This window comes from Eublepharis macularius, chromosome 10, assembly GCF_028583425.1.
Source record: "Eublepharis macularius isolate TG4126 chromosome 10, MPM_Emac_v1.0, whole genome shotgun sequence".
Classification (NCBI taxonomy): Eukaryota; Metazoa; Chordata; class Lepidosauria; order Squamata; family Eublepharidae; genus Eublepharis; species Eublepharis macularius.
In genome coordinates, this window is record NC_072799.1 from 66,394,213 (window position 1) to 66,407,340 (window position 13,128).

The 13,128-nt window shown below is 41.6% G+C and overlaps 1 protein-coding gene across 2 annotated transcripts in view; it reads right to left on the reverse strand.

Annotated features, from left to right (window-relative positions):
• Window positions 1-9,530, reverse strand: part of SPOCK3 (SPARC (osteonectin), cwcv and kazal like domains proteoglycan 3) — a 264,800-nt gene extending 255,270 nt beyond the window's left edge. For both annotated transcript variants that reach the window (XM_054990643.1, XM_054990644.1), the window contains exon 1: window positions 9,333-9,530. In XM_054990643.1, coding sequence (XP_054846618.1) covers window positions 9,333-9,530 — 198 coding nt within the window. The remainder of the gene's footprint in view (window positions 1-9,332) is intronic.
• Window positions 9,531-13,128: the final 3,598 nt, after the last annotated feature.

A 13,128-nucleotide genomic window follows, 5' to 3' on the forward strand; every position in this document is an offset into this window, starting at 1 on the left:
ATTAATTTTGAAGACAGATATGAACAGCACCATCTGTAGAGGTAAGAAAGTCTGTTCTTCCTTTTATATGGGGATCCCTCCAAGTGTTACGATTCCAATGTATTTGTTTGGCTTAACAGTCCCTAAATATAGATGAGCAATTATGCTCGTAAGACTAAATGCACTACCTTCTGCAGTCTCTGAAGGCCACATTCAGGGTGTACCTTTCTCAAACAGATATTGTGGCTGTGGTCTGGGTGTTATCCAAACTGTAACCCATGTTTTATTTGCATGTCCATGGTACAACAAGGTGAGAAAGAAATAGATCAAACCCCTGACATTACACTGGACAGATTTTACACTGGATACTTTAGTTCCTAAAATGCTAACAGACTCAAGAGTGGAAAATTTACTCATTTTAGCTAAATTTTTAGTTCAGGCCATGGGAATTCAGGTAACTCATAAGAAATCAACCCTTCTGTAGTTTGTGGACTAACTTTCGCTGGCCTGAATTCTTACTTTCTTCCTCATATTCTCAGTTACTACTTAAGACTTATATGTCAGAAGAGTAGAGCAAGAAAGAAAGAAAGAAAGAAAGAAAGAAAGAAAGAAAGAAAGAAAGAAAGAAAGAAAGAAAGAAAGAAAGAAAGAAAGAAAGAAAGAAAGAAAGAAAGAAAGAAAGAAAGAAAGAAAGAAAGAAAGAAAGAAAGAAAGAAAGAAAGAAAGAAAGAAAGAAAGAAAGAAAGAAAGAAAGAAAGAAAGATTATCGATGGAGCAAAAAGTGTACTTAGCCATTAAAAACACTTTCTTCCATCTCCATTAGAGAATGGCTCCCTACATTGACCAGTTGATCTGACCATGTAGATCCATGCCACAGTGACTTCTAAGCTAGATTACTGTAGCACACTGTACGTGCGACTTCTCTTGAAGACAGTTCAGAAACTTCGAGACAGAATGCCACACCTTGATTAGTATCTGGATCTAGGTACAATGCACATATTACACCTGTTCTGCAGCCACCACATTGGCTACGGATTACTTTCTGGGTTGAATTCAAGGTGCTAGTTATTACCTATAAAGTCTTTCAAAGCTAGGATTGCCAACTCTAGGTTAGGAAGTATCTGGCTATTTGGGCATGGAGATTGGAGAAGGCAGGGTTTGGGGAGGGGAGGTACCTCCACAGGGACTAATGCTATAGAGTCCTCCCTGCAAAGCAGCCATTTTCTCCAGAGGAACTTATCTCTCTAGTCTGGAGATCAGTTTTAATTCCACATCTCCAGGCCTCACCTGGAGGTTGGCAATCCTATTAATAGCCCAGGTCTACATATTTGCAAGACCTCAGATTTTTCTGCAAACTTCAGGGACTCCCCTTCCCCCAATTTGCTGGTGATGTCACTAGGACACACTAAACCTGCGCCTGTGGACCAGTTATCAGGAACCAAGCCTGTTGTTACAGGCATTTCTTCTTCCAGAGTTGCTTCTTGACTACATCAGAAAAGGGCAAGAATTCACTAAATTGCCAATAAGTAGCTTTTGTATTGTGTTATATGTAGTAAATGAATTAAGAAAAAGCACTGGCGAGAGCTTCAAGAAGCCAGTGGGGAAAAAAATTAGTAACAGAATTGCATAGCTCTGCAGTTGCTTTGTATTGTTCTGGGGCTGTCAACTTTATTCTTGGACTCTGTTCTTAAAGAAGGGCTGCCACTGAAATACAGCTTGAAGACCACTGTATATGAAGAGAGAGACAGTAAACAAAAAAAAAGTAAGATGCTGCCACAGGCGTCTCATTAATGTAATTTAGTGTGCAAGCTCTGTTCAGCAGCTTATCCCAACATCTATAGTCCCTTTCCTTCTTACCGACAGGACTTATCCTCTAGTTTGTGTCAAAGTACCCTTCTTCCTTATACTTGACAGCAGGCAGGAGGAACTGGAAACGGTATAGCAGCAAACCATTTCATTAACATTCATCACTACGCTTACAGTAATGTCATAGGTTTGGTACAATTACACTTCATGCATGTGGCTCCTAGTCTGAATGACACACTCTGGGGAGTGAAGCGATGGTTTGCGAGGTCAGCAAGAATGTGCACTTATCTGGCATTTTTAATACCTTCCTAAGGAGGTCCAACTCAGGTATTAAGAGCCCATACTTTTTCTACTGCGAGCTAATCTGTAACGTTAAAAGGCATGTGCACAATACAAACCAAGGCCACAAAGCCAATCAAACCAACCACATTTTGGACATGAACCATTTTAGGATTTAACTAAGGCCTAGTTCAAACTTTCATAAGAGCAAGGTGGTAGAATGGACTACACCAGTTTAGACTGCAAATGAAGGATCATGGAGATTCATCATGCTCCCTATGGCCTTAAAAACTTACCAGGCAAAATCTTTGGCCCAACTTTTGTATGGCTCACAAACTGGACTCTCTGCCAATTTTAAGATGCTTGAAACAGTCCAATCAAAAATTCTTAGATCTCTATTTGGTGCTCCCAAGAGTACATCTAATGTAATACTTAGACAAGAGGCAGGATTACCCAGAGTTGAATTAAAAGTATGGGAACAGGCAATATTCCTCTGGCTGAAAATTCATTATAATCCAAAGGGAATGATAACTCATCTCCTAGCTGCGGACCCTTATCCACCTTGGTTCACACAAATCTTTAACAAGATCAAGCAAATTGGCCTAAATCCTGAAGATCTTTTTAACTGAACCCTGAATATGGCAAAAACAGCTATTACTCAGAGGCTTCTTGATATTGAACTTCAAAATGAAGATGCTCTACTTCCCAAGGACTTCAGGTGTCTCAAATCTTGTCCTAATTTTTCAGCTGCTCCATATTTATCCAGTATTACCCATGAGTCCTACAGATGGGCATTTTCTAGAGCCCGGTTTGAGGCATTGCCTTCAGCTGTATTGTACGGCAAATTCTGGCAGATACCAATGCATGAGCGCTTATGTCCATGCATGTCCAATATGGTGGAATCTGTTACTCACATACTTTTATTCTGTGAATTTTATTGTGAACAACGGTCTCACCTCATACTACCTCTTTTGTCTAAATTTATCCCCTTGCAATCCTATTTGGAATTTAGACCAGAAGTTCTGCGCAAATTTCTTTTAGAAGATTCTCAGAGCTCAGTAACCTATGCTGTGGCCAAATTTTGCTCTTTAGCTATCAGAAAAGGTAAACTTCTCCTAGTGAAAAACACATTATAATTTTTTTTTCTATTTTCATTACTGTTATTCCATTTTAACTCTTATCCCTTTTATGCCTTTGGTTTTCCTGTACTGATAATACTGATTTATTGCTTGTAATCGTATTGTTTTATATTGTTGGCTTTTGCTGTAATAAATTGGATTTGGATTTGGATTCATCATGGAGATTTTGGAATTATGTTAAGAACTCCCTACAAACAGAAAACTAGCACAGTAACCAAACAGAAGGAGTAGTTTTGCCCTTCTGTACCAGTTTTCTACTAGAAAGAGAGGGTTTTTTAAAGCAAAAAAATATATACAAAGTTGGAATCTACCACATGGAGCCCAGTATAGAGCATTCCAACACATTCAGCTTCACTCTCTAGCATTTGTGGAAAATGGTATTTCTAAAATCTAGATATAGATAGAGATAGAGATATAGATATAATAACTGTGCTTATATACCGCTTTTCTAGACAGATTAGTGCCTCATCCAGAGCAGTGAACAAGTTAATGTTATTATTATCCCCACAATCCAGCTGGGGAGCTGGGGCTGAAGGAGTGGCTTTCCCAAGGCCACCTGCTGAGCTCATGGCAGTAGCGGGATTCAAACCAGTAGAGTGCTGATTCACAGCCGAACCACTTAACCACTGTACATATAATAAAACAGTTCTGCAATTACATTTTTTTAAAGTTGAGAAAACACAAAATTATCTCATCTGGCTTCAAATTGAGCAGAAACCTGACAGAAGTGAGGGCACACATTTAATCCTTTCCTAACCAGACATTTTCCCACCCCAGATCCTCTTCTCCCCTTACAAACAGCTTTTTCCCAGAAGGAAAAGAGACACAGGGACTGCCCCCCTGCCCCCATGGGTGGGAAAACTACTTGGAAAAGGTGGTTTTGAACACCCAGGGCTTTCTCCCCCAGGCCTTCACTCAACATGAAGCCATCCACAGATACTTTGTATTAAAAGAACTCGGGGGAAATTAGTCATAGAATGGCCCTAAGACTAAAATTTTCTTATATCAACTGATGCCTCAGTTTAAATACTATTGACCGTGTCTCACTAATTTCTACTAAACTGGAATTCGGCAGCAAGATTAGTATTGCAGTCTTGATACAGAAATTTTCTTCTGCTTCACAGTTCTTGCCACGTTCCATAACTTTCCTTTAGGTTGCTACAATAAGTAACATTAAATTACAAGTCATTTCTGTAAAGTAAGGATTGTTTAATATTTACAGCATTTAAGGAACAGTTTAGTGTTTAATTCAATTTTATCCAATACTAACATTATAAGTTATCAGACAAAGTTGTAATAATGTGGTGTGAAACTAACATTAGTTTAAGACATTCCCTTATTATGAACAATTCTTCTGAACTACACTCTATTCTCTTTCATTGTGTTCTAAATTATCTGTGGAAAGCTGAGCCAATGAGCCAGAAGTCAGGGTCATTATCTTACACATTAATCAATCTTGTCAGTTAACTCCTAAGCTAAGCCTTTAAATACTTCTTTTCACACCAGAATTACTCCTTAGATAGACAGGATTTTTATCTTCTTTTGCAGAAAGCATGTTTATCTTGCAATTTACTACTGTTTAAACATTCTAAATCCTACCTGTGCTTATAGGGAAAAAAATTTAGACAAGGAATGCTGAATATATTTATGCTGTCCTTGTCCAAACAAAGAATTTTAAATACATTACAGTTTTTAACAATTACTGAAGTGGTAGAAGAGACTTAAATTGTGTCTGTATGTCTATATGTTTTATTGCATTATTAAACATTTGATATATACATTTTAAATGTGGTTTTAAATGTTAAAATGCCTTGATGTTCACCACTTTGGGGACACCACTTTGGAAAGGAGGCACCAGAAATATTTTAAATAAATAAAAAACTCAAAATTCTATAACCATGCATCATTTATTTGAGTGATCCAGAATATTTACTCGCGTCATAGTTGTCTTTTTTTTTCCATTTCACAGCTACTACTTCAAAATAAGTGACTTAAGGACTGCATTTCTGTTCAAGTACAGTATCCATCATTTTTTCTTTGAAAAATAAACTGAAATTCCACTTCCAACTGATCCAGACGTTTAATGCGGGTTACCTTAAGCTTTTATATGCATTAAGATTACCAGATCCCTCTTTTTGACAGAGGTTTTTGTGACATTAAAAGCCATATAGTGAAAAACCAAACCAGATAATACTGCAAATGGGAAAGAACTTATGTGCCAGTAAAGAGGCACAGCAGCATCTATCAGAGAATTAGTTGGCAACCAGTACTCAAAACTTTTTTTAAAACTTTCTCTAGTTCTCCTTCATGCAGTCAAGAACAAGTGAATGCAAACAGTTAGTGTTGGCCTAGTATTGGGTAGAACCAGGATCAGAAATCCCTACTCTGTCATAGAGCTCACTGACTGACCTTGGGCCAATTATCCTCTCTCTCAGCTTAAGCTACCTCACAAGGTTAACGGAGGGGATGACCATGTACAGAAATCTGAGCTCCTTGGAAAAAGGCAGAAGTATATAGTAAATGCAAGTATTGTAACTTAATTGACCAATCCTGCTGATATAGTCTTTTGATGTATACCCCCATCAAGACTGTGCCACAGGAGAAATGTACCTCATTCTATAATATATGCATACCACTACACTTGATATTGTCATGCTTCCACTATCCATATTATAAAAATCAACATTACAACCCAAACATTGTATAAGCTTTAGTAGTGAGCTGTCACGTACCAAAAATGATATATGCAACTTGACCAACTGCATTTATGATTATTCTTCACATCCAACATGAGACATGCACTGGCTGCTCAAAAAGAGTAATACAGCAAACTTACTATTTTTGCATACAAGCCAAATCATACATTGAGGAGCTAATGTCTCAAAGCAACTTTTTAAAAGGAATAACAGAAATTCTAATACCAAAGAAATAACGAGCTACAATGTATGAGTCTATCTAGTGCATTTTAGGCTAACATTTGAAATCATGAAAGTAAATATAAAGGATTAATGCTTACTAACAGTTTTCTTTGAATTGCTCTTCAGTTCTTTTTTAAAAAATGCTTACTTAAAACTCAGCTCCTAACACACAAATTAAATCTTTAGACAGGCATCTCTTTCCCTCAAAGTCACCATAATAGCTTTTGTAACTCTGCTACTCTAGTACAATCAACAGAACAAATTAATGATCACCCACTGAAACAAAGAACTTTATCTTCTTCAGTTGACATCACTGAGATATTTTTCATTTTTTTAAAAAAAGAAAGATGTTTCAAAGTATATTTAAAACTAGACAGAGATTTCAAATTCTACACTGTGAAGCAAGTTCCACTGAGTTGCAGCACTAGATCTTTGGTTGTGTTATTAGTGGTCTACTTACTAGTTCCTAGGATTTTAACATAAATTGAATGTTTCCTCATATTTTAAAGTACTTTTGTAAATCGGAAATATCTGATTTCCATAGCAGCATTTTTCAACTCTGATTTTTCAGGAGCAAAATCAAAAAATCAAAACTTTACCTGGACTTGTCTTCTGTACCAGAAATACATCAGGGAAATCCCTATACATGTAGCCTTTTCCTAAAATATTACTTCTCTGTCAATGTTTGTGAATATAACTTATAAGCATAAGTGAACACAGAAGGCCGAACAGCTGCTGAAACAAGATTCCTTTTTGGTAGAGGATAAAATAGTGGATTAGACCTGTGGAACAGCCTGCCGAAGAAGATGAGGAGAGCCCCCACTCTCCTGGCTTTTTGTGATGCTGTATTGTAGGGAGGGGGTCTCAAAGAGATGTTCCGCTAATGAGTTAAGGACCATAGACATAAGCCTTACGTACTATCTGGTGCTTTAAGTATGTGCTCCTATCTGTTACCTGTGCTTTAAGTATGTTCCTACTGAGTAGCTCTATGTTGTCTAATGTCAGTCCTAGAATTGCTTTGCTGTGTCAGCATTCTTTCAACTCTGTATTGGATTGTTGCTATTGTTATGTCTTTGTAAACTTGCATTTATTTACCTTATAGCATTGTTTTGAAATGTCCTTGATACTGACTGCACTAATCTCACACTATGTAATCTGCTTTGAGACTCAAGTGAGAAAGGTGGCCTATACATGACATAAATAAATACCAATAGACAAGATTATTTATCTACACTAATAATAATACACAAATGACAACAATTCTTGATTAAGGTTTTCTAGTACATGAGGTACACAAGAGAAATAGAGAAAAATGTATTACAATATTTACAAAAAATAGAACAAACAGACCAACAAACAGGCCAACATGAAGAAAAGGAAATGCTTCTAGGAACTTGGGCAGTATCAACTGACATAAGAAAATGAGATCATCTTGAGGGCAAAGAGCACCATACTAGCCTGGCAGAATCTATATTTTTCAAACACTTCAGAAGGACAGTTGTTAATATGCATCGTAAATTAAGGCCTTAAATACTTTCTTTATTCAAAGGGAAAAATACTTCAAGGAAGGGCAATGACAGTAATATAAGCCATGCTTCAAGCAACAGTGTAAGAATGAAATATTTAAAATGTTTTATGTTGAACTGTATAAAAATAGATCATACACAGTTTCCACTATGTCAAATTATTTTCAAAAAGACATGACTATGGCTCCTATGTACTCTTGCTAAAAAGTTTTATTTAATAAAGAAAGGTTTACTCGCAGGTAAATACACAGAGATTTAGCTCAATGGATCAAAGATGTCTCCAATGCAAAGCATTAACCCTGGAAACCCAAAATACACTTTTAATCAGCATGAAGTACTAGCGAAAATATTCATATTGTTTACTGCACTGCCTGCACATTTCAGAGTTTAAGAGCATGAAATGCAGTCTCACAATGCTTTGTTGAACAAGATGGAGTTAGACCCTGAATGCACCTGCCGATACTTTCTTTGTTCAAAGGGAAAAATACTTCTAGGAAGGGCAATAACAGTAATGTAAGCCTGGTTTCTACCAACAATGTCAGAAACCAATACGGCCAATACTTTCGAACCAGGCCTTAATGTCATTTATTTGGCTGCCTGTTTGGGATTTCGAGTTCACTTCTTGCCTTCACCACATCTTATCAATACCAAAAGCTGTCAGTAACTGCATAGCATCTCTAGAGTCCCTGTTGCATGCATATGGGATTTGCCAAAGTCACTTATGCTGAGCTGAACTAGTACTGTAAGCTGAGATATGTACACAAAGTAACAAGACACACACACACACACCACTAAGCAACAGGGACTCTGGGAACACTGGCACGGGAGATGACAAACCAGCAGCTATGCTTCAGCAACATCCAATCACAGAAAATTCAATTCATTCCTGTCAAAATGGGATGCATCATTCAGACTGGCCTCTGGATTAGACATGGGAGCCTTCCATGCCCTTAAAATTACCACTCTCTCTTCCGCAGGCAATTAGACTCTTACTTCCCCATGGTCATGGTCTTCCCCCACCCCCCTGCAGCACTGAAATGTTGTGTAACTTGGTTTTTAACAGAGCAAATTCCCCCCACCTCTTTTTTAAAGGCACCTAGCAAAACCAGTACATGCATCTAAGCTTAACCCTTTCATTGCCATCTACACTCCCTAGACTTCAGAATCCAGCAACCTCTATCAAATCAGGTATTTATATATGCTCACTTGCACAAAAAGAGACAGGGCGAGGGTGGGGGAACGAGCAGCACTCAGCCCATCCATCAGGGCTTCTATCCACGCAGACAAGCCACTGAAGAGTGCCTCCCCCTCCCCCTCTTCCTTAAAAGTTCTTTGAAAGCGACCATTAGGGATCGATCCTGGCGCTACACAAGCACAGCGGCTCCCCTGCAGGGAAAAGCTCCTCGGGCAGAGTTGCGCTTCCACACGCTCAAGAGGTGGAAACCTTCAGGGCTCCCTCTGTCCCCACCCCGAAAGTTGAAACTGCATGAAGGGGGGGGGGGTGGAATAAAAACAATGGAAGAATTGAGGGGGGGGAGTGCGGGGCCACGCCAGGCTTGCAAAGCCGCGGCAAGGAGTCCAGAGCTGCTCCTCCGCAGGAAAGGTGGTCGCGCCCGCAGCTAGAGCGCAGGTAAGCAGGCAGGGGCAGGCACCGGGGAAGGCTGAGGCGGGCCCGGCTGACTTACGTCTCGGAATTTGTTCCACTGCCCGACCTCCTTGTCGTACTGGGAGATGGTGGTAAGCCATTGTTTATCGTCCAGAAAATTGCCGCTGTCTGACCTGCCCCCGGCTCCTGCCGCCGCCGCCGCCGCCGCCGCCGCTCCAGCCCGACTGCACCAAGCGGCAGCCCACACGCACGCCAGGAAGGCTGCTCCCTTCAGCATCTGCGGGAGAGAGGGAGACACAAAGCCGGGAGCGGGGTTAGCCCCAAAGCCAGCACACCCGGCGCGGGGGGCGGGAGGGGGGCGCCGCCGGAGCGGAGCGGGCGTCCGAGGCGAGGGCGCAGCGGCTGAGGAGAGCGGCGGACGGGCGGGCAGGAGGGCCAGGAGAGCCGCCCCCTCCGCCTGCTCCGGCGGGCCCCCGAAAGCCCGCTTCCCAGCCGCGGAGAGCCCCGAAGCGCAGTCACCTTGCCGCGACGCCCGCCGCCCGGACTGCCGGCTGCTGCCGCTGGAAACGCAGCTCGGCGCTGCTGCCAGCGGTGCGTATCCCTCGCCGGAGCTGCCGCTGCCGCACGCGCCGCCGTCTCGCGCCGTCCACTCAGCGCCGGGCGCCCTGCGCGCGCTCCCCGCCCGCCTCCCTCCCCCGCCCTGCGCCGCCGCCGCCGCCGCGGTCCACGCCCGGCCCCGAGCAGGCAGGAGAGGAGACGCGCGCCCGGAGCCAGGCGCGGCGGACCCGCCTCCTCTCGCCCTCGCCCCTGCCGGGCAGCCCGCCAGCGTTGGGGGCCTGCGAGCCCGGGCGCCGTTGCGCGGCAGCGGGGATGGGGGCGCCCCGGAGGACTGGGCTGAGGCGTCAGATAAAGCTGATGGGGTAGAGCGGGGAGGGGGGCGGATGCAGCGGAGGAGTCACGTTTTTTAAAGTTCCCCTTATAATGCCACCACAGCATGCAAAGGGACCTTAAAAAAAACCAAACTCGCAGGGAGATTTTTCATTAATGAATGAAAGATGTGATCCTGCCCTCATTTTTTGCTACCAAGTCCTACTCTTAAGTTTTGACCAGGCCTAAGAAACGACAGACACGCCAAGCGATCATGGTCTTGTGTGTGCTTGGATGGAGTACTGCTGATACTGTGAACTGAAAAGATTGTAGAAGGCGAATCTGGTTATGGTTACTCACAGCACAATCCTATGCTTACCTTCACAGAAATAAACTATATTCAGTGGTGTTTAATCCCAGGTAAGCTTGAACAGGCTGTTAGTAAGGGAGAACAGGGCCACTGCCCACCACCTCTCCTGGCAGGACCCCTGGGCCTGTAAGGTCTTCAAAGCAGTTATCAGTCCAAGCACTTTTGGAGCTGGTCCCTTTCCCCATGGAGATGCAGTAGAAGGAAATTATATATTGACAGCATTGAGATTCTATCTTCTGCTTCTTAAAATCAAGATGGTTTGTATGGATGAAATTCACAAAATAATAATAATTCAATGTTACTAAAATGTTCAGAATTCAACAGTATAAAATTCAGCTCAAAGCCATCTCAAGGCATTACAGTTCAAAGCTCAGGAAAAGAAACTAGATTCAGCAAAGGAATAGTTGGGTTAGTCTGTCGTAGCAAAATAAAACACCTCAAAGAGGAGCAGCTTTATTTTAATATGTGCTTTAGTGAGTCTCAGCCCACTCTGATTTTTTTTTAAATGGAACCAAGCAGAATCTCTAAGGAGAGATCAGAGGTAGAAGGCCACCTCAGAAAATGCTGTCTCTCCAATAAACAACCACTTTAGCTCAGAAGCTGCAAAAGAAGATCCAAAAAAAGAAACTTAATTCTCCAGCAGTTCATATGGGAAGAGGAATCCTATACATATCATAGTCCTGAAGTGTTAAAGGCTTTAGAAGTCAAGAACAGCCACATTCATTGCCCAGTTACCAATGACGTAAAGGCTGCCCTTGCTGAATTTCTTCCTGTGATAAAGCAATTAAAAGCATTTTAACTTTTCTGAAAATGCTGCCAATTCTGCTGATTAGGGAAAGACATTGTAAAGAAACTAAAAAAGTACTTTACTGTCAGTTGCTGAGCCCTGACTGCAGTTAAACCCTGCATAGAAGATACAGCTTAAGCCGCAAAAGGCTATATCACTCCCTAGGGATGCCACAATTTCTAGCAGGGTTGCATTTTTAGAGCTACATGAGAGACAGAAATTATTATTACGAAATATCTTTGTTATATCTCTTTTCATTGTAGCTTCCCCCCCCTTTCTGTATTGGTGCGGTCCTTTTGTTTCCTTTTCTAATGAATAAATTGTACATAATTTCATAATTATAGGAACAGAATTAAAGTATCTGAGCTATTATTATCTGGATAACTTTTTAAGGAAAAGATTAAGTAAGACTTACAGAAGTTTCTCTTTGATTTATGGAAGAAGTTAACTTCCATATCTGTGCCTGCTTTTTTGACAACACAATGTAAATGATCAATTATCTATAATTTTTGTGTGAGCCTCTGATTCCTAAATGTTTAATAATTCAAGTACAGTCTTTATAATTGTAACTATATTAGGCTCCAGGTAATTCATTTAACAGCCTTATTCTGAAAATAGGTCTCCATTTATTTGAATTTTTATACTCCTTCCTTTCAATATCATTTTCAGCTGCTGGATTTAATTGGTTAATGACCCTTCAGGTATCTACTCTGTCTCATTCTAATCTCTCAGACTGACCTACACTTAGGGCTGCCATTCCGAATCCCCTGCTCCCACCTCCTCCTCCCAACCCCTCTTACCTGACCAGCAGGGAGGCACATCCCCGGCGGTGCAGCATGCACCCCAGTGGTGCAGCACACCCTGCACCCCATAACGGGCCCGTTTGGGGCCAAATCAGGCCCACGGGGGGAGCAATTTAGCCCTTTGGTGAGTGCAGGAGCGCACACTGGGATGCCCTTTGACCTACGTGATGATGTCACTTCCCAGAAGTGTCACCATCATGCACGCCGGGAGCACGCACATCCTACGCGCGTGCATGTGAGGAAACACAATGAAGACTGCAGAGGGTGAGTACTAGGCTCCCAATCCCACCCCCCTGGGGGACTCAATGGACCTGGCAACCCTACCGACACTGGTTAGCTCAAGGCTACAATCCTGCCAGCACTCACAACCCACTGCCAAGCATTTGCAACAGATATCTGCATCCAGGTCTTATGTAACATTCCTGTAATTCTAGCAAAGTATTGCATTCTATAGTATTTCTGATTTTGTTTTAAACAGGGCTTTTAACAGCTATACAAATACAGCAGTTGAAGCATTACTTGGCACGGAGATATCCGTGATGTCAACTCTACTTCTTGGCATGCCACTGTGAAAGGCACAAGAGCTCTGCCAGAAAAAAATATAGCTACTCCATTCATTCTGTATAAGATATTGACAATTTTTGGTTTGTATTCTATTTGTTAGTACTAACTCCTGTTCACTTCATCACTATTGATGAAGGAATTGGCAGCATTCTGGGTTTTGGCTTCAATCATAAACAGAAAAAATGTGATAGGAATAAAATGACAGTAGAGTCAACAAAAACTGTTGGGGGGCAGGATAGATCCTCTCGTCTTCAGTCTGTGAGTAGCCTGTAAAATAACTTACTGCAACTAAGGGAAAGAAGGAGCTGAGATTCATGGAGCCATGTATTCACAGAGTTTGTCTTGAGCAAAGCAATAGAAATACCATATTTTATTGACAACGTCTCTTGCTTTAACAGCAGCGATTCAGCAGGTTTAACGTTATAGTCTCTGCTGAGATTCTGGAGGAACCCAATTCTTTTTTTATCCATCCTTTGTACAAGAT